Source organism: Rhinolophus sinicus, chromosome 17 (assembly GCF_057876585.1).
Source record: "Rhinolophus sinicus isolate RSI-liver-muscle chromosome 17, RSI-T2T, whole genome shotgun sequence".
Taxonomy (NCBI): Eukaryota; Metazoa; Chordata; class Mammalia; order Chiroptera; family Rhinolophidae; genus Rhinolophus; species Rhinolophus sinicus.
This window is the reverse complement of record NC_142517.1, coordinates 205,544,999-205,571,450: the sequence shown is the minus strand read 5'-3', so window position 1 is coordinate 205,571,450 and position 26,452 is coordinate 205,544,999. Positions and strand designations below refer to the sequence as shown.

Sequence of the window (26,452 nt, the reverse complement as noted above, 5' to 3'; positions counted from 1 at the left end):
ATTAAGAAGTACAAATTTGTTATTACAGTGTAATCATGGTGATGTAGAGTATAGCATAAAGAATATAGTCAATAATATTGTAATAACTATGTATGGTGTCAGATGGGTACTAGATTTGTTGGGGTGATAGATGGGAGAGGGTTGGGCGCCAAGGTGAAAAAAGTGAAGGCATTAAGGAGTACAAATTGATAGTTACAAAATAATCATGAGGATGTGAAACATAGGGCATATAGTCAACAATGTGGTAATAACTATGTACAGTGCCAGCTGGGTACTAGAATAGTCAAGGGAATCACTTTTCTTTTCTTTTTTTTCTTTTTTTTAAAGATTTTATTGGGGAAGGGGAACAGGACTTTATTGGGGAACAGTGTGTACTTCCAGGACTTTTTTCCAAGTCAAGTTGTTGTCCTTTCAATCTTAGTTGGAGGGTGCCGTTCAGCTTCAAGTTGTTGTCCTTTCAGTCTTAGTTGTGGAGGGTGCAGCTCAGCTCCAGGTCCAGTTGCTGTTGCTAGTTGCAGGGGGCGCAGCCCACCATCCCTTGTGGGAGTCGAAACGGCAACCTTGTGGTTGAGAGGATGCACTCCAACCAACTGAGCCATCCAGGAGCTCAGTGGCAGCTCAGCTCAAGGTGCTGTGTTCAATCTTAGTTGCAGGGGGCGGAGCCCACCATCCCTTGCAGGACTCGAGGAATTGAACTGGCAACCTTGTGGTTGAGAGACCACTGGCCCATGTGGGAATCGAACCGGCAGCCTTCGGAGTTAGGAGCATGGAGCTCTAACCACCTCAGCCACCGGGCCGGCCCATCACTTCTTAAATTATATAAATGTCTAACCATTATACTGTACACCTGAAATTAATATAAAATAATATTGAATGTCGACTATAATTGATACATTTAAAGAGGGGGAGAAGGGGAAGGAGAATAAGAGGTCCAAATTTCCAGGTATGAAACAAACAAGTCATGAGGATGTAATGTACAGCATGGGGAATATAGTCAATAATATTGTGATAGCGTGGTAGACTGTCACATGGTTGCTGGACTTATCATGGTGATCACTTCTTCCGGTATATAAATGTTGAATAACTATGGTGGACCCCTGAAACTAATAAAATATTGTATGTTAGCTACATTTTTAATCAGAATCTATTTTTAAAAATTAGAATGATCTTTTATATTATGCCCAAGGCCCTTCCCCTTATAATTTCAAATATGACCTTGGGCAAGTCCCATCACCTTTTCAAGTTCTGCTGGTGAAACCTGGTGTTGGCTCCGAAAGGAGAGGTGGTGCAGCATTTGTGGTTAAGAACATAGATTTGGTAGTTATAGATTTGAATCTCAGCTTTAGCGCTTCTTTGTTGTGAGACCTTGGAGAAAACTAACTTGTCCTCTCTGAGAATAATTTAGGTATTGTAAGCCATACAGCCTGTATTGTGATTCTCTAACTCTCACTGTGTGAAAGTGGCCATAGATAATACATAAACTGGCCCAATAAAGCTTTATATACAGAAACAGGTGGCTGGTTAGATTAGACCTAGGCTATGGTTTATAGACCCTGATCTACAGGACAGAAATATCACTCACCTGCAAGCGTTGCTGTAAGAACTAAGTTGGTTACTACCTGCTTATTTTTAGGTATGCATAGACACTCAATAAATGGAAACTGTTATTATTGTTGTTATTTCTAATGGTATTCCAACTTAGTCTGTGATTATGGATCTATGACCCTAAGACGTTGGATGGGCAGAACAGATTTCCCAGTTGAAAATAACTTGTCTGAATGGAGATCTATGTTTGAGGGGACATGGTAAGCAAGAAACAGGGAGCCTTCTGTAGCTCCCAACCTTGAGGGTTCCATGTCGCAAGGGCAAACTAAGGCTATCCCAGTGTGCGGATGATCTCATTTCAAAACAATAAATAGGTAAAATTAAGATATAATGACCTAATATATAATGTTATGCTTCTAATTGCTGGTGTACATTTTTCTTTAGTGCGGTGGTACCTTGTCTACTTAACGTTTTAGCATCCAATCAAAGACATCCATTTCAAGTGGAAACCAACTGTTCAGAGTTGAAAAGCTTGGACACGCTCTCACCCTATATTATCTCAAACTGAAGGTAAAGGTCATTACACTAAAGCTCAGATTTTAAAAAAAGTATGCTGCACAATTTTGTTTTGTTTTTTCAGTAAGATTGTTTTACATTATTCTTCACTATCTTGGGAGTCTGTCTGGAGTAATAAATGAGGGCTGAGGACCATCCTGTACACGAGAAGCTCGGAACACAATGACAGGTGGTGACTAGTGATTTATCCCTACTCCTGCTTCCCACCCCTCCCCCAAATCATAATCTCAGCCTAAATTCTTGGGCCTACTCAGCAAAATAAAGCATTTCACATTCCATGTCACCAAAGTTCAATGCACGTACTATGCCAAACATGTTGAGAAAAAAAATCAATAATAGAAGTTGACATTAAGGAAAATACATTTTTTTAGCTTATAAATTAAATATTCACATTTGCTGTTGTTAATAAATTCTTCTAAGATGTAAAGATATAAATCATCAGAAAATATCAGTATTTTACCTTTACAATTACAATGGTGAACGACAACAGAATAGAAACACTTTGACTGAAAAGATGAGAAAGGGCAAGATTATAAAATGCCTTTCACTCCGAAATGGTATGCCATAAACAAAGCAGATTTATTCATCTGTGTGAAAGCTGTCAATAGGGGTACAGAGGCATACCAGTGCTATATTATTTCCATCTGATGGATCATTATGTGGACCTAACACAGGAAATGAGGCAGGGAAGAGAGGGGCTAAATGTTTCGACCACTGACGATGCTGGTGCCATCGTCAACGATTTTAGGTTGATGGTACTGTTGAGTTTTGGCAAAAATAATTATAATCAGGTAATAAAACATCCAAATTATTAGGACAAATAATTATTGAAATAGTCTGATAACCTATGTTATTTTAACTTATTTAACAATAGTCAATATATTAATAAATCATTTTCAACTGTTATTTACCTTTAGCATCCATTTTTATATTGTACCATTTTATACGGATAATCAGAGTTTTCAGATGGCCATGTTTGTGTTCCTACTGATTCCTGTTGAATCAAGAAGATTATGCATGCCCATACGCTTTCAGAATCTCTTAGTTGATAAAACACCACACACAACATTTTTAAGCTGTTGACATTTTGCATCGATGTTACAAATGAGTTGAAATTTTATGTTGACGCAGTTCTGTTGACATACCAAATTGTGCATACACATAATTGTTGCACACACGGGGTGTTAACCTGTGTGTCACTGAAAACGTGGCTGGGAATGAGGTCTGGAAGTTCTGGCAGACACATGCTGCAAGGAGCCCTGCAGAAGCACGTGCCCTCCACCGGCCTGCCAATCACCCTGGCAGAATGGCTCCTGGGCAGGAAATGAGGCCCGGGGTCTCTGGCCAATTAAATTTTTGCTCTGTGTTTGGACTAAACTCAGAAATAACTTTGACAGGCTTGTCACTTGCAAGGAAGCAGACTGCATTTGATTTTACAGATGTCCCTGCAAATCTACTACCGAGTATTAAGGGTGTGTGGATGTGGGTTAAAATCTGGTGTGATATAACACAGGTCTAGTAAAAGAGAAGAAAAAAATCTGTCAGTAAGCTATGGCTATGGCACCATTCCAGAAGAATTTAGGTGGGGAGGACAGCCAGGGCCCACCTCTTCTGCACCATTGGGAGATCCGCTGTATCACTGGAGTTCCAAGTGGAGGCTGCAGGGCAGAAATGATAAGGTTAACGAGGTGATGGGAGGTTGAAAGCTACTTTGCTCTGTAGCCTAAAAGGAGTCATTCGATTATTCGCTGCTATGAGTTCATCGTCTGGCAAGTAATCGTGAGAGAGTTCAGGAAAAAAAATTCTTAAATAACCCTTCTCGGGGAGGTAGAGTTTCCTCCCCTAAAACTGTACTGTTTTTACCCCTCTGCCAACTTAACAGAATACAAACCGTTATTTAGGTTTTTCACTCAGTTACCCACAGCCTGTGTTCTTAAAAATCCGTGTTATAACGTGGTAACACCCATGTTTCCTTTGGGGAAGCAGCATCCTTCTGAGAAATGCTTGTAGGTTTATTTGACAATGTCAAGTCCTGGGAGGTTCAACTCTGGACAAGGTCTGCAAGCAGAATGCCTCCCTGGCCTGCTCTCCAGCCGTGCCCAGCGGCCAGGGCAGAGGGTGTCACCATGGGAAGATGGAACCTGGTATCCTGGGCCCACTGGATGGGGCACTGAATAGAAACTTCGAGGAATGGAGTTGGGAAGGAAGCTGCACTCACCAGAACTGCCTCCCATGCCAATGCCCTTCACAGTTTCCTGGGGGGACATGGGCCACCTGCTCCATGAATGGAGTCAGATGACACACAGCAGGAAAAAATTCAAAAGCCTGGCTCCCTTTTCCAACGCCTAGATAAAATAGATATGTAATAAAAACCTGCTAAAAATCATTTATTGTTTGTTTCTACACAGCAGAAGCCTCATATGGGTGTCAGGGGTGGTGAAGACGTGGATGGTGGGGCTTCCCGTCCTGCAGCCCTTGTCACCACAACAGGACTGCAGAATTGGATTTGCTGCATTTGTGTGCAAATATTCTACGATTTTCCGATGCTCCTTGAATCAGCAAAACCTCTTCATTCTTAGTCAAAGGAAAGAGAAGACATTTGGACAAAGAAAAAACACACAGCCATGCCTCCATGCCTCTGCAGGTAGGAAAACATTCCCTAAACTTGACTGTCTCTCTTGCTTTCTTGGCTTTCTTTCCTCTTGCGGAGCTGCCTCTGGAGCTGCAACTTGTTGGTGAAGAACATCTGTCTCCAGCCCACATCCTCGGCCAGGGCCCTCATGTCAGGGGTGATGTAGTCACAGGCGGACTGAACTATTGGCTCCCACAGTTTGTCAGAGACGCACAGCTATGGGGGGAAAAAGCCAGAAGTGGGTCATGACACACATGGGTTCAGGGAAAGTCAGTCGCTCACTCATGAAATCACTACCCAACTCCTGCTGCCCGTGAGATTCTGGAGAAAACACTATGTGTGCAACACAGTTCCTGCCTCCGGAAATGTCCTCTTTGAGTAAAGAAGCAAGTGCACAATTATCTAAAAGGAAAAGCAATATTTGATTAATGTGATAAGTTCTGATCTCATTTAAGATGCGAAATGCAAGTTACATGTAGGACAAACAAAACATGATATAGTTGATTTCCAATCAGCCATATAAGAGAAGCTGATAATGGTATGGACACCAGACCCTCTTTATCTGGCAATGCATTAGCTTCTCAAGTAGAAGCATTGCTAATTTCTGCTAAATTTGCATTCACTTTAAACCCTCACTCAATCCATCTCTCCCCTGAGCTTGGAGAGCTGACTGCTTAGTCCATTGCAGGCTACTCATCAAAATGACCCAAACAGCCCTCGGAGACTGCCAGCCAGCACATCAAAAGTCACCCATTCCTGGTGCCACGAATTTTGCTCTGAGTCCTCTGCACACATGACATCACACATGCATCAGAGTGGCCTACAAGATTGGTCTACTCTTCAAGCCCACAGGGCACATGCCAAAGTGAGCCCTTCTCCGGGAACGACATTCTCTGAGATGTTCTTCTGCCACTTGGGGCTTTAACTGAGGGCCATGAGGTAAAGGACAGACAAGACCCCTCTGGCCAATAACTGCAGAAGGCCATTTTCCCTCCTTCTAAGTTCAATGCTGCGCAAGTCTGCTTGTATGTACTGAAGATTTCCTAATACTTTTTCAGGTGGCACTGTTACTTATGGCAACTACTCTCATCAGTTCCCTGCTACTAAACACTATTAATCTGGAGATTTCCTGACCCCTTGCCTACCATGCCCCCAAATCCTTCCTGAAGGTAAAGCTTCTGTTACACTTACTTAGTCTCCCGATCTTGGTGACAGCCATGGTTTTTTGGTATATGCAAGAATAGGAACATTCAAAGATGCTTGGATATTTGATGCTGCACAGTAGCAATACAAAATGTGCTTTAGGAAGTGTTCCGTGTGGGCATCTGTGACCGACATTTCCTGGCTCCATCCTTCCTGTGCCAATAATCTGGTTAATCGCCAACCTGATTTCCCCTTTCATCGTTTCCATGCAGTGGTTGACATGTGTGAAAATGCAGAAGTAGAAAGAGCTGGGCATGGAGGAAGACCAATAAGGAGCCCACAGTTCCTTTAAACCAGTGGAGCACACTGGCCCGGGCCCCTCCTCTGTGTTCACAACCCTCTCGGACCCATCTGCTGGAACTGCCACAAAGACTTCTCTTACAAGGTGGCAAAGGAAGCCAAGCTGATGGGACCCTCAAAGGTCAATAATGGTGGGAAACAAGATTATCTATGGATAATGTTCAGCGCACACCATGAATAACAAAGACAGGTGTCCTGAATGACATGATAAAAATTAGGCTGAACTCATTATTTTCACCATTTAAAATTTCTTTTTAGGCGGCAACTTTACCACTTAAATAGGAGAAGCAGAGAGGCATGGCAAAATTCCTCAGATTCCGGAACACTGACTCCAATTGTGCTCCGTTTACAAAGGTATCAGGGTTTGGGGGACCTGAACCTCTAGAAACATAGGCACATAATGTCAAAGAGGAAAAAGCTAAAAGAGCTGTCAGGAAACCATGTGCTCAAATCTGTGCACTTTGTTATGTAGGAAAGGCCTTCACTCATGGTCTAGTCATTCTTCCTTTCCTTAGAATTCATTTTGGTTTAGTGTATAGTTTTAGCCCTTAACAGTTTAGCCACAGCTAACTCAGAAGGGTGGTTGACACTGTCAGAGGCAGAACAGTAAAAGCAGAGAAAAATGACAGATAAGAAACTAGCATGAAGGGAAGAAATGGAAAAGAGTAAACACAAACTAAAATTACTCCGGTTGGAGCCAGGTAAGTTGCTCCCTAATTTTCAATAGCCTATTCACCCATCCATCCAAACGGCATAGAATGCCTAATGTGTTGGGCAGGGCTCTTGGTTTCAAACCACAGAATGTATTCTAGGTTGTTTAAGCAGAAGGGGAGTCAGCAAGTCACTCACAGAATATCTAGTAAAACCAGAGGGAAAGGTTCAATGCCCCCCAACACCTGGTACCCGGGGTGCAATGGTGTCTTGCCCCAGACCCTAGAACCTGCCCCATATGGCTCCAGCACTGTGCTTGCAGGAAGAGCCGATCTCCATGTGCATGGGGCTGCCTCGCCTTGCTGCCGCCTTCCTTCCAAGACTCTTGCAGGTGGGTCAACACCTCCTAACCTCCACCGTACACAAAGGCAACACCGTCTAGCAAAAGGGAGTTAAAAATGGGTGTTGAGCAAGCCACTTGGCACCATCCTTTCAGTCTGACCTCTGGCTATTCTCATGGACACAGACCCTCCCTCGGTCCTGCTCTGCTCCCTGGGATCCTAACTTCTTCCTGCGGAGGGGACAAACGGGTAAACGTTGTCCCTATTTTATGACTCCGTTACGCTCCTGTTTGAGGACAATGCAACCAGCACTCTTTAGTTCCATACTTCGTGCTTCTCTAAAAGTGCTCTGATGAGGGCAAAGAATGAATTGCAAATAGAAATGAATACTACGATGCAGCATAATCAGTTAAAATCCTTTTTGCTTAAATAGCAGAGCAAAAGCTATTATATTCATATAATGGTAACTGTTAAGCAGCAACACTGAATCTTATGATAATGACAGCCCTCAAAACATGTTGATGTTAGGCAGGTCATTCATTATCTTAGCCCACCGTCAACAGTTCTTCAAGGTCGAGTTTCTCTACTTGGATTACAACACATTCTAAATATAAACAACAAGGAAAGCTGTTTTAAAAATGTCTTAATATTTAAAAACAAAACAGATCTTCTGAACCTCCTTTAAACGATTTGAACGCTAACACTAATGTAGATGGCCATCCCATCTCCAGTAAGTACATTCCAGGATCTCAGGGTGTCTTACATAACAGAGATTATGGGAGAAAGCGATGAGGTTTTGGGGGAAGGGAAAGAATTCTCAAGACAGCTGAGATTTCCACCAGTGTAACTTCATTTCTCACTCATTTCGTACTGAAAATATTTAGAGTTTTGTTTTATATTATAAATTGGTCTACAATATGTCCCCATCTAAGACTAGAAGCTCTGGGGCTCGTCTGCTTGGTAGATGCAGGGTTGCAAAGCACAAAGTACCCATTCTGACTCTGGTTCCAGTTACTTTGACCCAAAGCACGGCAAACTGTGGGCTTAGCGTCCCCTGGCGGTGGTGCACGAACTTAACATTCATAAAAAGAGATCCTAGGGCTTATCTAGTGAAAACCTCTCCTTTTAAGAAGATAAGGGTGCGTGGTGGGGAGTGGCTAAGCAAAGAACAAAACCCAGTTCTCTGGCTTCCTGCTGATTTAAACACCCCACATTGCCTGTACATCGTAAAGATGGGAAATACCCCTCCCTACCTCAAGTTTCCAGCCTTTTAGACTCTCTTGAGATACTTTATCTGTACGACTTGAATATCAGTGGGTCAAATTCTTGGGCTGAACTCTTAGAATTGGGTTGCCGTAAACACAAGGAAACACGTTAGGATCACACAGGCTAGGTCCACCTCGGGCCTACTGAGTCAGACACCCGGGGCGCGGTGCTGGCGTCTCTGTTTGCACCTGCTGGCCAGGTGCTCCATCCACTTGCCCAGAGTTGGGAGCCACGGTCATAGGAAGTTCGGGGACATGAGGAAAAAAAATGTATTTCTTCGTAGCCAAAATGTGACAGGACAGATTTTCTCCCTCGGCATTCCTGAGTCACAACCGAGGCGAGTATGTTTAAATAGTAGTCATGAGCCTCTCTGAGCCTCAGCCTTCTCATCCAGCTGCAGTGGAGGTTTCTTTGGGTTTATTCTGTGAGTTTTGCAGAAAAGCACAGTGTCACGGCGTGGTGCCACCTGGGACCAGGCAGCAGGCCCCCAGGGAGGTTCCCACGTGGCTGCATTTGCTTAGTGAGCTGAGCTTACTGCAATCCCAGGGCCGGCCCTGGTCTGACTTTCCAGCAGAGCACGACCCAGATTCACCTTCCGGAGGTGCGCTGCTACTGGCCGAGCTCCCCGAGGATGGCTCTCTGAGGGGTGCCCTGAGAACTACAACCAGCAAGCCCACCAGACTTTCAGGCGCACTCATCCAGGGAGGCTCTGCGTGGCTTGGTCAGCATGAAGTCAGAGCAAGGGCGGGCAGCTGGATGGTCCTGGTCACTGGTGACGCTGTCCGACACGTAGAAATTTCCATCTCTGACCATGGGATGGCACCATGGGACCTCCGGGGCTAGCCTCCCCCGCACACTCCACTCCATACGCTGTATCTCCCCTGGCATACGCTCCCAGGCCAGACCCATTGCTGCGGAGCCAGCTCCGTTCTTGGGAACGTTTCTGCCTCATAAGGTGATCTTGCAGCTCTCTTCCAGCAGGATCCATTAAAACATCACCTGATCCCTCGCTGCAGCTCTGTCCTACCCAACAGCTTCTCCAGCTTCCTTTCTAGCCCCTCTACCTTCCATCTTCTGCTCTAGCAGCACTGGCTTTGTTTCTGTTCTCCACTCTTCAGGGTATATGGCCAGGCAGCTCCCTCTGCGTAGGCGAGGCTGCCTCCCACGCTTAGTCTGGCTCACTCCCACCTGTCAGGTAAATAAAGGTGCCTTCCTCAGGGAAGCCCCAGCTCAGGTTATGTCTCATGGCACCCTGTGCCTGTCTCCTGAGCACTCATCACAGCTGTCACTAAGCAACTGTTTGGAGCGTTATTCATGTACTTTCAGTAGAGGCTCTTTGAAGGGAGGGGCCATGTCAATCTTCCCACTTTCAAGTCCCCAGCCCCCAGCACAGTGCCTGGCTCACGGCAGGGGCTCGGGGACACTTGCTGACTGCACACAGCCTTGGTGGAACGTTTATGACAGTGGCCCCCCGGCAGGCTCAGTCAGACATCTGGGGATCGCAGTTCTGCCCCTCACTGGCTGTAGGGCGCTGGGAAGGTTAGTTAACTTGCTGATTCTTAGCTTCCTTAGCTATAAAAAAGGATAATAAATAGGATCTACACTGTAAGGGTTTTTTGAGAACGAAAGGAAATAAAGTAACTGGAGTGCTTAGCGCATTGCCGGACGTAGAGTAAGTACTCAATAACTGTTGTTAGGGCCAGTTTCCCCAGAGCACAGACATACTCACTTCCTTCTTTCCCAGACTCCCAGGGGCGTCTGTTATTATTCCTGGATACCACCTGTATCTTGACTAATTCTTCATAATTTGATTATTTTAAACAACTACACATATTATAGTTTTTTTCTACAGATAAAAACCTGCACATTGTATACAAAGAAATATGGGGCATTACTTACAAATAGCAGAGGGGAAACAACCTAAGTGTCTATCAAAAAGGATCTGGTTAAAAAAGTATGATTTGTCCATACCTAATGACTGAGGATACTTTTCCAAATGGAAGAAGATTTCTATGTACTGACATGACAAGTCTATACAATTTGTTGTGAAGTAGGAAAAAAACACAATGGAGAACAATGTATAATTATCTACCGTATGCTTTTTAAAAGGGTGTGCGCACATGTGTATATGCTCACAGATCACACACATACACTTATATGTGCACAGACTATCTCTGGAAAGACATACAAAGCACTGGTAATACGACTGTCACTGGAGAAGAGAATTAGAGAACGAGGCTCAGGAGTGGGAGGGAGGATTACTGTTCATATACAGAGAGATATCATTTTTCTTTAAATTTCCAACCTGGCTATTGTAATGCAAATCGATTTTTTTTTTTTTTTCAAAAATATAAACAAAATTGATAGTGCCCCTCCTTTATTTAAGCATTCAGTCACTATTTTCTGGTACTTAACTCTGGGCTAGGACGTCTGTGAAGGCAAAGATCTGAAGGTAAGTGACACAACCCTTGCTGTGGAGCTTTGGTGGGAGACAGGTTGTCATCCATCACAGTCAAGGGAGGAGAGACATGCAGGCACATAGCCCAGGAGAAGGGCATTTAGGTGTAAGAGTGGTAGGTCAGAAGGGAGGGCATTCATAGAAAAGGGAACAGCACACGCAAAGCCCAAGACGCACAGGAGAGCCCAGCACACAGGGCACTGCAGGAACTTTACCTGGTTGGGGCTGCAGGCAGGAGGGAGGCAGGGCCAGGGCACAGTGGCCTCAGGCGCCAGCTGAGACTTTGGATCTCATTCTGAAAATGATGGGAAGTCACAGAGCGTCACTGAGCAGGCCAGTGACGTGACCAGAATGCATTTTAGAAAGGCCACCCTCAGCCCGCATGGAAGAACAGCCAATGGAGGAACAGAAGCGGCGGCCAAGAGAAGACCCACTGGAACCTCCTGGAAGTGAAGATGGCCCAGGCCTGAAACAGGACCTTCAGATGTGACAGCCAGGAAGTCACTGGGGAGGAGGCCAGGGATATTTAGAGGCAGGGATGGAGGAGAAATAGGAGAAGTGCAGACCAACAGCAGACCGGTGGTTCCCAGAATTTTGGAATGTCATAAGACCAGCGAAATTTTTAAAAATCAACCAAAGCGAAAACTAAGAACAAAGTAAGGTTGCCAACTTTTTGATTTCATAAACTAAGGATAATTTGTTAAAATAAAGTCTCATGTTTTAATACCACCATTTCATAAAAGAAGGGACATTTTAACTCTCCCCAAAATGGGAAGGCCTAACCTCTGATAAAGGATGGTCACTGAGATGAAATAAATTTAGCTTGATGATAAATTCTTCACGTCACCCTTTCCGTTCTAATTAATTTCATCATGAATTAGAAGCTCCCGGTCAGATTCAAGATGCTGGTTGGCTGACTGAACTGCTGTGTAAACCATTTTTTTCCAAGAAGGAAAAGAAAGAGAGTGGATAAGAATACAGTCAAGAGTTTTTGTTTTTTGAAGGATGAAACTGATTTGAGAAACTGAATATACTGAGAGGAAATAAACAATTGAAAGAAACATTTTAAAATAGGAACTAAATACACTGTGGTATCCTGGATTGGATCCTGAAACAGCAAACGGACACTGGTAGCAAAACTGATGAAAACAAATAAGGTCTGTGGTTAACAGTAGCATACGAATATTAATTGTTTAGTTTTGATAAATGTCCCGGGTTACGTAAGATGTTAGCATTAGAGGAAGCTGTGTGACGGGTATATGCAAACTCTCTGCATTTTATCTATGCAATACTTTTATAAATCTAAAATTATTTGTAAATAAAAAGTTTTAAAAATAACAACAATAGGGAAGAGAAAGGAGATAAGTGTAAGACTAAAGTCTTAAGGTTAGAGCTTGGAGCCCGGGGTTGGGGTGGAGGGGCGGTTGGCCTTGGCCCTGAATAGGAGATGAACACCTCCCTCCCTGAGACCAAAGGAAAGGGTTGGACATGGACACAAATAATTTGCTAATAAATTTGTCCCCAGAAGTTTGAAATGGAAGCTTTTTTTCCCCATTAATACAGTAATTTAATAGCTGACAGGACAAAACGGGTACAGAAACATGGTGCATAAGTGAAGGGGGGAAAACAGGCAAGTGGAACACAGGTAACATTTAGATTGAGAATGGAAGCGAGTGATTACTATTACACGGAAAGGAAAAAGCAGCACCCTTGGATCATGCTGTGTGCTGAGGGCTGACGCCAGCCACCTAGAAAAGCCCTGCTCCAGAGCACTGGTGAATTATGGAGCACGCTTTCAAGGCTGCACTAAAAGAAACATGGCAGGACATTGAGAGGGAGAGTAACAGTGGAAGTGAGCAAAACATGGAGAGAAGACCGTGCTTGGTGTAAAGAATGAACTCCACAAGACCCTGCAGTTGCAGCCATTTCCCACCCAATCCTGCCACTGACTTTCAGGAACACCCCAGGCCCTGGTGGAAGCTTGTCATACACCTGACTAGTAATTTTTATTTACTTAAAATTCTCCTTATTTAAAGTATGAATAATCAGCTTCTTATCGGCAACAAGTACAAAATCTTAACTTTATAGTCCTTTTTTTTTTTAATGGCAAAAGCTATATGCAATGATTTCTTATAATACTTGTTTCTGACTCTCCATTTTTCGGGGGTGGGGTGGGGCGGGGAAGTTGGTTTAACAAGTAGCTGAAGGGGCAAGAACTGAGGTACCTTCCAGGATTCAAGGAGAGGAACTAATAATAGTGGCATCAAGGCCCTGACGTTGGGTGACATCAGCACCAACTGTGTTTTCTGTTTATGTGTCAATTTGCTGAGGGTTCAAAGTAGTGACAGTGAGTCCATTTGGTCAGTTTGGGCCATGGAGGAGGACAGAGCACTATAATAAACAGTCCCCCAAAACCACCCATGCTGGGAAATATGTAATTCAGCAAAGGGCTATTACTGGAAGAAACAGGAATGAATGGAGTATAATCAATATGTCCCTTATGCTCTTATGCTGCCATGCCCCTGCTTGAGCTGTTTCCTGACTTGGAATGCCCCTTGATTGGCAATGCCTCTAGTCTTCCAGACCACCTGGAGAACTCCTATTTTCCCCCCAAACCCCAGATACAGGCATCCACTTCTGTGAAGCCAAGCAGAGGAAATTCTTTTGCTCTGCCGTTGTACCTTGTACACACATCCCGTGTTGAATGGATCACACTATAGTGCAATGATTTGCATCTGTATGGATCACTCCTATTAGACTGTAAGTTTCTTGAGGTAAGAAATAACATCTTTTTATCTCTGCTGCTTCTCTACCTGGGACCGTGCTTGTCGTAAAGTAAGTATTCCACAAATGTTTGCTGAAATAAAATGCAAATCATAAACCACGGCTGTATTTTAAAAAAGAAACAACTTGAGAAAGCACAAGGAAAATTTTTGACCGTTACCTTGGAAAATCTGCGTGATGTTTGAGAAAGACTGGCAATATCTTCAAGATCCAGATAAGAAATGATACTCAGGAGTAAATTGTCTGAGAGCCGCTCAAGGAAGTCAAGTTTACCTTCGCACAAATTGAAGACATAGTCTAATATTCTTGCACCAAATATTAAGGCAATTTGAACTGTAAGTCAAAGAAACCAACAAACCAACATGATTATCATGCTCAGTCACGTCAAAACTACGATGATTATCAGTAAGACTCAAGCTTTGGGGACCCCTCTCCCGGGAGTGAGGTGAGATCATGCTGAGTCACCCCTTCTTTCATCGAGCTGCCTGTGGGCCCAACGACACACATTTGTGAGGCAACTCTTTCCAATTGCCATCCCTGCCCTAGTGTCAGAATCTTTTAGGGACACTCACTGTTTAACACAGGGATGGACTGCATCCCCTTGGTCTCCTCAACACCAGATTCCAGTCCAGGCGCCTGACCTAACCAGTCTCAGCATCACACCCCCATCCTTGCAGTCTCCCTGACTGGGCGAAGACGCTGGTTCATGTGGTTTTCTACCATCCCTTCTCTCCCCAGTTTGGCCTGAAACATATTAATAGCTCTTCATTTTATTCAGTTTTTGTTCTCTTACTGTTATATGTTATTTCTCCACCAAATTTTCTTTCTCCCCCTTTACCTTCTTTCATCTCTATCTTTACATAATAGAAAACAACAGAAATAGGCAAAGAGACAAATAGATGAATGTTTCATGAAAATTGTGTTCACTTTTGCCTAATACTTTCCATACCTTTTCAGTTATTTGCAAGTTAATATATAGTTCACAAAGAATCAACCAATATAATGGTCTATCTAATAATATGTTCAGTATCGGGGGGAAAAAAATGAGGGTTTTTTTTGTTTGTTTGTTTTTTTAACTCCAGCTCACTGAATAACAAAGAAATGGCTAACAAATTGGAAAACATGTTTGGAAGGACACATATTCAAATTTTTTTTTTTTTAATAAAGAAATTGAATGTTTTATTATTAAACTTTGTTCTCCTGCAAGGCTGTTGCTTCACTGTATAAAAATAGCACCAGCAAACGCAGTATATTGCAAAATTAAGACAGAATTGTTCATCATCTGACATTGTAACAACTAATAAAAGCTTTTCTCCACTGCCAGTTATTTCAAATGTAAAGATCATTAAGTATTCTGACCCAAATCCAGAGATGGGTGTAAGCAAGTTATAATATTATGTAGGGCTTAAGGTATGTTATTGTTGAATTACATAAATTTTATAACTGCATTTTACCTCAAATAATTTCAGGAATTCTGAACATTGTAACTGTAGCCTAGCCTAAAAATATCATAGGGTGTTGTGAAGATGTATATTGTGTTTATCTGCAATCATTGGAAAGTTAAGGGTATTGTTTTCCAGAAACATTGTAGTTTCTTTTCCATTGGTGTTACTAAAGGTTGCTATTTTAAATCTCCTATCCACCACTAATTTAAGACAACTATGCTAGATTAAATTGTTTCACACTGCTTTATTCAGGGAGTTCGATTCTCAGTCCTCAATAGACTTGATGTACTTCTCGTGGGCTTCTTCACTCATCAGCCCCTCTAGTTCTGAGGGATTACTCAGCGCCATCTTGATCAGCCAACCATCTTCATAACAAGATTTGTTGACAAGTCCTGGGTTTTCTGCAAGAGCTTCATTAATTTCAGTTACTTCTCCTGATAGAGGAGAATAGAGTTCACTAGCAGCTTTCACACTTTCCAAAGCACCAAACTCATCTTGTTTGTTCAACTTTGTCCCAACTTCAGGCAAACTACAGTAAACAACATCTCCCAAAGCTTCCTGTGCAAAATTGCTGATTCCCACTGTTCCAATACCATTTTCTGTTGTTATCCATTCATGTTTCTCTGTGAATTTACGCACTGAGAGCAAGTTGGGGCCGGTGCGCAGCGCCCGGACGGCGCCCACCCTCGGGCCCCAGGGCCGCCCCCGCAGGCTCCACGCCCATCGCAGCGCCACGTTCGCCCGAGTGCAGACGGTCGGGGTGCACCTGCTCGGCCACAGCGCAGTCGGGGTCGAGCACATATTCAAATTTTAACAGTGGTTAAATTAGGTGGTGACTTTTATTTTCTTCCTTTTGCTTATCTGCATTTGCTAATCTTTCTACTGACAAGAAAAAAATTCTGAGAAGCCCTAAATTAAACTACAGCAGGCCAGAAGGTGGAAGGAAGAGACAAGAGAGGTTAATCAGTTAACAACTTCAGGCCAAAACCAACAAAAGACTGCTTACATTCCTGAATGTATGTTGAAACTGTGAACTAACCTCCAGGTGGCTGTTTCCAAGATTATCTGGAGAGAAAGCCAACCACCAACTGCCAGCATCTTGCTTACGCATGAACTTTCCACACCCAATCCAAAAGAGCAAATGCTTCTTCCTTACGGACTCTGCACCTATCCCAGAACCAGCCCCGCGGCACCTTCTCCCGCCCCCTTTATCTACAGCCAGTGTAAATTCTTTCAAAACAACTTACATCTTTCTTCCCCAAACTTAATGTGTAAAAGAGCTACCAGGACTGCAGACAGGTCTTCTCCATCTCGCCCAGCTCCTGGTGGTTTAGACTGCACGCCCCAGGACCTGGTCCTTTTTCTAGCTAACATCTGGCTCAATGAACCCTTTCTTTTAGAAAAGCTTGCAGCCATGAAGGTCTTTGTTTACCACTCCAACAAACCCATATTACCAATGTAATAGTTTTCAGTCTAGGAAAGGAAGGAGGGGGGCAGGGAGGAGGGGAGGAACGGAGAAGGGGAAGGGAGAAAAAAATGTAGGATAACTTCCAAAATAGTTGCTCTGTAATCAGTTGGAGATTGAGTCACAGCTGAACAAAACAGAAAATCCAACTTAAGGTGGCCTCACAAATAGGGTTTTTCTTTTTTCTCACACAATTAGGTGCTGGAGGTAGGCTGTAAAGACTGCTGCAGGAGCTCCACTACTTCATTCATGTCCCAGGGCCCTTTTATCTGTCTGGTTCACATTCTTATGATGCGGCTCCCATACTCAGAATCACTCTAAGATGGTTCCTGTTCCCAAGACCTCACAACCATGGTCCAGCAGGTAAAAGGAGCCGGGCAGGGAACAAACATGTGCATGGAAGCTGAAGGCACCTTCTGGCGAGCTCTATGGAAGAACTCCAGCTCACATCTGACTGAGCAAAACTGGGTCACACAGCGCACATCTGCAAGGTAGGAGGGAAATGCAGTCTCTGACTTAAGGGGGGGATGAAATAAAGAAAACACAAAAGAAATGAGAAAATGGGACCAAAACAAAAAAGCTAAGAAAAGGGGTGAAAGGATGAAAGCATAACATAAGATGATAGCGATTACAGGCAGTGGTAATCACAGCATAAACGAACGAGTCATGCCAGGGGAAAGACCTTCAGATGCATAACACGTGCACACCAAAGGGGGGAAAAGTTCATGAAGATATAGAATAGCTGCATAACACTATTAATAAGATTTATTCAATAGACATTGCTATTTGCAATGACATGGATGGACCTAGAGAACATTATGTTAAGTGAAATAAGTCAGACAGAGAAAGACAAATACCATATGATCTCACTTATATGTGGAATCTGAAGAAAAGAATAAGTGAATGAACTAATTAGAAACAGTTTTGGAGACGTAGAGGAAAAACTGAGGGTTGCTAGATGGGAGGGGGGTGGGGATAAGGGGGAAGGTGAGGGGATTAGAAAACAGTAACCACAAGATGGCCACGGGGTTTTGAAAATTAATTTGGGGAATAAAATTGATAATGTTGTAAAGATTTTGTAGGGTATCCGATGGACACTTGTCCCATTTGGGAGACCACCTCAGGGATGATGTAGATGCCTGATCACTGCACTGTACACCTGAAGCTGAAGCTGAACAATAATGAATGCCAACTATAATTTTATATATCTATGTATATATAGGTATGTATATAATTACAAGAAGTGGAGTACAGCATTAGGAATAGAGACAGTGGAAATGTAATGGCTCTGTGCGATGTCAGAGGGATAGTGGATGGGGGGAGGGGGGTTCACACATTGTGAGGGATATAAATGATAAACATCTAAGTATTACTTTGTCTTGTGAACCTGAAACTAATAAAAAAAAAATAGACATTACTATAGGGCCGGCCCAGTGGCTCAGGCAATGGAACTCCGTGCTCCTAACGCCAAAGATTGCCAGTTCGATTCCCACATGGTCCAGTGGGCTCTCAACCACAAGGTTGCCAGTTGGATTCCTCTACTCCTGCAAGGGATGGTGGGCTCCGCCCCCTGCAACTAAGATTGAACAGGGCACCTTGAGCTGAGCTGATGCTGAGCTCCTTGATGGCTCAGTTGGTTGGAGCACGTCCTCTCAACCACAAGATTGCCGGTTCGACTCCCGCAAGGGATGGTGGGTTGTGCCCCCTACAACTAACAACGGCAACTGGATTTGGAGCTGTGCTGCGCCCTCCACAACTAAGATTGAACAACTAAGTTTGAAAGGACAACAACTTGACTTGGAAAAAGCCCTGGAAGTACACATTGTTCCCCTTCCCCAATAAAATCTGTTTTAAAAAAAATAGGGCCGGCCTGGTGGCTCAGGTGGTTAGAGCTCCATGCTCCTAACTCCGAAGGTTGCCGGTTCGATTCCCACATGGGCCAGTGGGCTCTCAACCACAAGGTTGCCAGTTCGATTCCTCGACTCCCGCAAGGGATGGTGGGCTGGGCCCCCTGCAACTAGAAATGGCAATTGGACCTGGAGCTGAGCTTCGCCCTCCACAACTAAGACTGAAATGACAACAACTTGAAGCTGAACAGCACACTCCACAACTAAGATTGAAAGGACAACAGCTTGACTTGGAAAAAAGGCCTGGAAGTACACACTGTTCCCCAATAAAGTCCTGTTCCCCTTCCCCAATAAAATCTTTAAAAAAAAAAAAAAAAAAAGACAATGCTATAGATTGAATGTTAATGTTCCTCCAAAATTTACATGTTGAAAGCCAATCCCCAATGTGTGAAGATGTGGAGGTAGAGTCTTTGGGGGGTGATTAGTCGTGAGGGTAGAGCCCACGTGAAGGGGATTAGTGGTCTTCTAAAAGAGACCCCAGGGAGCTTCCTGACGTTTCCTGCATGTGGGGACACAGTGAGAAGATGCCACCTATGAACCAGAAGGGGGTCCTCACCAGACCCTGAATCTGCTGGCACCTTGATCTTGGACTTCTCAATCTCCAGAACTGTGAGGAATAAATGTTTGTCGTGTAAGCTCCTCAGTCTGTATTTTTATTAACAGCTAAAACAAACTAAGACAGATGTAGAAGGAACCCTGCTCCTAAAACTTAGAACAATTCTTTTCGATTCATGTCAGGTATGCATGGAATATCTATAAATCTGACTATGAACTAGGCCACACCCAACAAAGGGCTGATATCACATAGGGCCAGGATCTCAGGTCATAATGTAATACATTCAGAAATCAATAAAAGTGTAATATTCTTGTATTAGTTTGCTAGGGCTGTCATAACAAAATACCACACACTGGGTGGCTTACATAACAGAAACTTATTTCTCACAGTTTTGGTGTCCGGAAATTCAAGGTCAAGGTGGTGGTAGGTTCCATTCTGAGGCCTCATCCCTTGGCTTGCAAGTAGCCTCCATTACACTGTGTGCTCACATGACTTGTTTGCAAACTGTCTAGTGTTATAAGGACACTAATCCTCAGAGCAGGGCTGCACCTTTATGACCTCATTTAACCTTAATTACTTCCCTAGAGGCCCTACCTCCAAATGCAGTCACATTGGGGCTTGGGGCTTCAATATGTGAATGTCGGGGAAACATATGCAATCCATAACAACCCCCAAAACATTTGGACGTTTTAAACAGTTCTGAATAATTCATGTGTCAAAGAAGACAACATAGATGCAATTAGTACATATTTAAATCTAAGTGACAAGGAAAATTCTACATAATAAAATGTGTGGATCCAGTGGTTTAAAAAGTGAATATAATTGTATCTACAACAGAGACTTTGAAAAATCATTACATAAATTAACTTAAAATCAGAAAATTTGGACAGTCTTCTAGAAATATATAACTTACCAATTCTTCCTTAAGAAGAAATAGAAACCCCGACACACTGTAACCAGTAAATAAATTGAAGCCAATGATTGAAACAAACAAACAAACAAACAAACACCTCAAGTAAAGCTTCAGGTCCACACTGCTGTACAAGTCAGCTTTATAAACTCTCAAGGAACATACAATCCATATCTTATTTAATTCGTTCCGAAGAATAGAAATAGAAGGAAACCTCCAACTCAAATTATGTGGTTGCTCTATCTAGCAATGATGGTAGGCAAAAAGAAAACTGTATATAAAACATTACTTTGGTAATGTAAAAATTCTAAATAAAATATTAGGAAGTTGAATCTATCAACATATAAAAAAACATAAATAAATTGTGACCTGCAGAGTTAATCCCAGAATGATCCAAGAGTGGAATAACATAGAAAGATATACTAAAAGCACTTACCATTTTAACAGATAACAGGAAAAAAGTGTCATCTCAAAAATGTAGAAAAACTGTTTCACAAAATTGTAATACCTATTTATGAATAAAAACTAGAAAACTAACAATAAATGGGAAGTTCTTTAACCTGATAACCTGACATAGGGTAGTTACCAAAAATGTTACAATAGTAGCAATAATAATAACAATAACATATGGATTTGTATAGTATTCAGTATTTGCCAGGTACTGCATATATATATATGCATATATATAGTGCATTATATATATAGTGCATTATACACACATACACACACACAGACACACATATACACACGGTCATTTGATCCTCACAGTAACTCTGAGATGGGTACTATTATTATTAACATCTTACAGAGAAAAAGAGGAGGAACAGAGAGGGTAAGTGGCTTACCCACGTCACACAATGGTCACATAGTGAGAAAGGTCACAGAGTGAAAACTTGGGATGAACCAAGCAGTTTGCTTCACAGTACATCTCCTAATCCTGATGTTATACAGCCTTTAATGTCAGGCATAAAACTAGAACGTTAGTTCTCACCATTTCTATTCAACATTGTTTTGCAGGTTAAAGCAAAATACAAAAGGAAGATATAAAAATGTATCAGGGTTAGAAAGGAAGGAAAAACGGCCATTATTGCAGATTATCTAAATACCAACATACAAAAGTCAAGAAATTCTACTGAAAAATGATCAGTATCATTTCTCTATATACCAGCAACAAATAATTCAAAATTATGACCTAATACATTTATGTTTGACCCAATGACCTCACAAATATATGTTGACTAAATATGAAATGACCCATGCACCAGGTTATTCATTCAGTATTATTTGTATTACTAATACCCCAAGATTGGAAACATGCAAACTTTAATTATTAGGATTCTGGTGCATCCACACAAAGAAACACTATGCAGCTATTAAAACAAAACAAAATCCCGAAAGGCATGAAGTAATTTCCAGAATATACTGGTGGAAAAGTAAAGTGTGGAGCAATAGGAGTAGAATGTTACTGTTTATATAAGAAGAAAGGATACATAAAAATAAACACAAATAGTTACCTAGTTGGCAAGGGAAGGAAAGGGTGGAGCAGGTGGGGATGAAAGCAAACCTTTGAATGTACATTGTTTTACAATTTCACCTTTGGAAACACGCATGTTTTATATAACCAAAACTTAAAACAGAATTTTTAAAACAATTTTTTAAAAGATTCTATTGTTAGCTACAAAAAATATAAGGTGTTTGGTGGAAATTTGAACAAAAGATATAGAAGACCTTTATGAAGAAAACTTTATTGAAAAACATAAAGCTCTAAATAAATGGAGAGATACATCATACTCATGTTGGGGAGACCAAAGGATGCCAGTTCTCCCCTCAAAAATCTAAAAGTTCAATCCATTTCCAATTAAAATTTCAACAGGAATTTTACACAGCTTTACCAGCTGATCTTAAATTTCACATGCAGAGTAAAAATTTATGAAAAACAGCCCTTGTAAAGAATAGGAGGAAGACTTAGAAGAATTCATCTTAACAGGTAAGAAAACTCACTATAAAGATTATAATTAAAGCAGTAGTGTTGGTGTTAAGACAAATGATCAATAGAACTAAATATCCTGGAAATGACAGGAATCTCGAACACGTAAATGACGAGATTTTTTTTAAAGTGTGGAATAATTAAACTATCCCATAAATGAATGATGCTAGGAACATTGACCAGCCATTCAGGAAAAAAAAAATTATAACCTTTAATCTCATATTAAAAAATAAACTAGGTAAGTTAAAGACCAAAATATGAGAAAAAAAATCATAAAATATTTAGAATTAAACATGGGAGTATGAAAAAAAAAAACCATAGGAGTATGTTCTTACGAAATCAAGGTAGGGAGTGATTTCTTAAACAACACACAAAAGTACAAGCTATATAGTAAAAGATTGACCATTTTGAATTGCATTAAAATGGTAAATTTCTATATGGGTAAAAACACATAAACAAAGTGAAAAGATAGGCCAAAACCTTAGTGAAATATCTGTAGCACATATAACCAAACCAAAGAATTGGTACTCAAAAAAAAAAACCAAAAAAACATATATATATATATATATATAAATTTCTACAATCAATACAAAAAAGACAAACCACCAAACAAATGAAGAAAACGAATTAGCCATTCTCAGAAGGGAAAACCCAAATGGTCAATAAATATAAAAAAATATATTCAACCTCATTAATAATCAGGGAATTTACACACCAACTTTGGCAAAAATTAACCTGTATCTCTTATTACACCAAATGTTGGTGAGAATATAGGGAAAGAGCCATTTCTCATAAAACGTGAATGGACATATAAATTAATTAACTCATGTGGAGAACAGATTGTCAATAGCCAGTAAAGATGAAGAGGCACAAATCCTACAATTCAACAGATGCACTTCTACACTCCCAACTTACAGAAACACTCATGCACTGCACAAGGATAAATGAAGATTTATTTTGCAAAAAAGTAAAACCACACCTAACTACCCTCAGTAGGGGAAATGATTGAATAAACTATGGTTTATAATATAATACAATACCATAAGTCATTGAAATGAATAAACTAGGTTTACATCTATCAACATGGGTAAATCTCAAAAACAGTGTTGATTAATAAAACAAAGTTGAAAAGCAATATACCGTATTTCCCTGAAAATAAGACTTAGCTGGACCATCAGCTCTAATGAATCTTTTGGAGCAAAAATTAATATAAGGCCCTGTCTTATATTATATAAGACCCGGTATTATATTATATTATATTATATTATATTATATTATATTATATTATATTATATTATATTATATTATTATATCCAACCAGGTCTTACATTAATTTTTGCTCCAAAAGACGCATTAGAGTTGATAATCTGGCTAGGTCTTATTTTCGGGAAAACACGGTAGTATGATACCATTTATGTGAAAACTTAAACATAAAATTAGTATATATTATTTGTATAGTTGTAACTGCGTATAATAAAATATGCTTGGAGACATAATACCAATTTTTGAATAGTTAACGGGAGAGAATAGAAGGTAAATAGATAGGTGATGGGTAGAAATTTGACAGTATATGTAACATTTTTATGTTTTTAAAAGATATTAAATATTCATGCTCACTTCAGCAGCATGTATAATAACACTGGGATGATAAAAAGATTAATATGGCCCTTAGAAAAGATGACAGAAAACAAAAACCATTCAAAAAATTAAAACCATTCAAAGTAGATTTGCTGATTACATGCAATTAAGCTAGAAATCAAGGAAAAAAGTAACCGAAAAATTCCCAACTACTCAGAAATTAAACAAAATGTTTCCAAGTAATCTATGAGTCAAAGAAGAAATCAAAATGGAATTTAGGATGTATTTTAATCTGAATGAGAATAAAGATACAACTTATCAAAACTTACCTGATATAGCTACAACAACCCTTAAAGAAAATTTAGGGGAAAAATGGCTGAACATAATGATTAAGCTTCCATCTCAAGAAACTCGGAAAAGAACAACAAACCAGACCTAAAGAAAGTAGTAGGAAGGAAATAACAGAGGAAAGAACAGAAATCAATAATAAAAATTAATGAAAAATAGAGAAAAATCAGTAGAGCTACAGGTTAGTTCTTTGAAAAAAGTTAATAAAATTAATAAACTTCTAGCAAGATTGGTCAAGAGAAAAAGGGAGAAAGCACAAATTACCATGATTAAGGAAGAAAAAAAAAGAGAACACTATAGATACTACAGACATCAAAAGACACATATTTGATAATTTGGATAAAATGAAGTAAATGTGACACATGTTCACATTTGTTGGTTAGTGGTGTTGGGTATCTGTGATATTACTTTCTGTTCTTTTGTGTAGGTTGAAGATATTTCTGAATTTAAAACCTTTTAAAGAGCAAAGTCTAGGACACAAGGTATAAGATTCTTCTTTTTGTGTTAACTTATTTTGTCTATACGCATAAACCATTTCGGGAAGGATATACAAGAAACTGGTTCCCATGCTCCTCGCAGAGCTTCTGCCTCTAACACTCTCTCCCACCCCCCACCCACAGAACCCTGGCCCAAGTCTGCAGAAACCCTAGAAATCCAGGCTGAAGACGAGGAGCGGCTCATCAGAGAGGGCAGAGAGAAGAGGAGTAAGCAGACTAAGAGGTGGTGATCAGGCAAGAGAAAATGAAGTCCAGATCAAAGGTGGACATATAAGCCTGAAGAAAGGATTTAGAGAAAATGGATCCATAATCCATGGGCTGACCCATCCTGGGAAGAAGGACTGTTCGTTCCCACTTTCTGGTACTTGGTATACCAGTATTCCTGGGATTTAGAACTCAAGCCAATATTTCAGGACATAAATATTAGTATTACCAATTTCCCACAATAGTCCCCATTTCAAACATTCAGTTCCATTCTCCCCACAAATCATCTAAATATCCAAGGAAATTTCAAAGCTTGGACATCAAAACTGTGTCTCCCACGTTTCCTTTCACATGCAATAGCAGCAATAAAAAAATCTTTGTTGTTTGGTTCAGAAAGTATGGTTGTTATCATTTGGTTTTATCACAGGGATTTTTGTGGATTGGCCTAAATACTGAACAACCACTTACAACTCATTCGAAGATTCAAGCAACCAACTTAAAAATGGACAACCAGGGGCGGCTGGTAAGCTCAGTTGGTTAGAGCACGGTGCTCTTCACAACAAGGTTGCCGGTTGGATCCCCACATGGGCCACTAATTCAACCAAGGAATTAGTGAGCTGCGCCTTCCACAACTAGCGTGAAACAACTACTTGACTTGGAGCTGATGGGTCCTGGAAAACCACACTTAAACAAATAAAAGTTAAAAAAAAAAAAAAGAAATAAAGAAAAGGACAACCAACTATAAAATGCACGCAAGTTGGAAAACAACTTAATTTTAAGTTGGATTCAATTTCAACCCATGACTCAGCAGTTTCAATTGAGTTTATATTGGCACATTTTGCCTTTAACTAAAATTTAAAAAATATTTCCAAAAGGTAGTTTCCTGGTTATTTCTATTTATTCAATTTAGGAAAAAATATCTATAGATGATTCCTCAGGTTTTGAAAGGTCTCAGAGAAAAAAGAAAAAATTTAAAATTCACAGACAAATGGACTAAGAGTACAAATGGGCAAATTACAGAAAGAATGTAAAAGGCAATTAAACATGACAGGAGGCTCAACTTACTCGTTATGGGGAACATGTTAATTAAACAAGATACTAATTTCACAATCTGACTGGAAAAGATGAAAAAGAGTAGCAATATATAATGAGTGATGAGAAAGGTATAAGAAAACTTCTGTATCCTGTTGGACGCAGTATAAGGAACACAGCAGCTTTTCTGGAGGGCAGGTTGTAAGTGTAGCGAAGTGGCTGGCATTGTATGTAGGTTTTGAATGATTAGGGAACATTTGGTCCTGTCCAAAATGTCCATGGAGACATTTGACCATAGTTAACATCAATCCCATTTTTCTGCAAGATTCAAACCCCAACCCATCTACTTAATCCCAGCCAGGCTACCAAGGCAAGAAAGGTTATTGTTGGTAATACAGCCACAACACAATTACTGGACCAATAAAACATGATAGTATTTTTTATTTATTAATCCTGTAAACCAAAAGTAGAAATAAATCTTATGGGGTATTGGAACCCAGAGACATTTTCTAAGTGTGGGAAAGGATCAAATTTCAAGGACCTTTTGGCGTGGTCCTGCAAAGGTTTTAAATTACTCAAAATTGAAATATTGTGACATCCAAATATTAATGAAGTCTCATTTTATGAACATTGAAATAAGTCACCCACTTTAACATTATTTCAAAAATAGCAAAAATATAAAGTTGGCATAATTATAAAGGTCAAATAAATTGTAAACGACATTTGTGCTGAATCTGATGGCAGTGCTACTCAAGCTAGTTAACAGA

General features: G+C 40.8%; 1 protein-coding gene and 1 pseudogene across 4 annotated transcripts in view; both read right to left on the bottom strand.

Annotated features, from left to right (window-relative positions):
* FBXO36 (F-box protein 36) overlaps nucleotides 1-26,452 on the bottom strand; it is an 85,366-nt gene that overhangs the window by 13,609 nt on the left and 45,305 nt on the right. Inside the window, exons 3-4 of one of the 4 annotated variants that reach the window (XM_074314660.2) lie at nucleotides 13,917-14,089; nucleotides 4,492-4,969 (exon numbers count right to left, since the gene is read on the bottom strand). The exons of 1 other annotated variant lie outside the window; for it this stretch is intronic. In XM_074314660.2, the coding sequence (XP_074170761.2) occupies nucleotides 4,781-4,969; nucleotides 13,917-14,089 (362 nt within the window). In that variant the 3' untranslated portion in view covers nucleotides 4,492-4,780. Of the gene's footprint in view, nucleotides 1-4,491; nucleotides 4,970-13,916; nucleotides 14,090-26,452 lie in introns of those variants that run through there. 2 more of the 4 variants (XR_012490138.2, XR_012490141.2) reach the window with 2 other exon arrangements.
* LOC109438831 (glycine cleavage system H protein, mitochondrial pseudogene) lies at nucleotides 15,431-16,017 on the bottom strand (annotated as a pseudogene).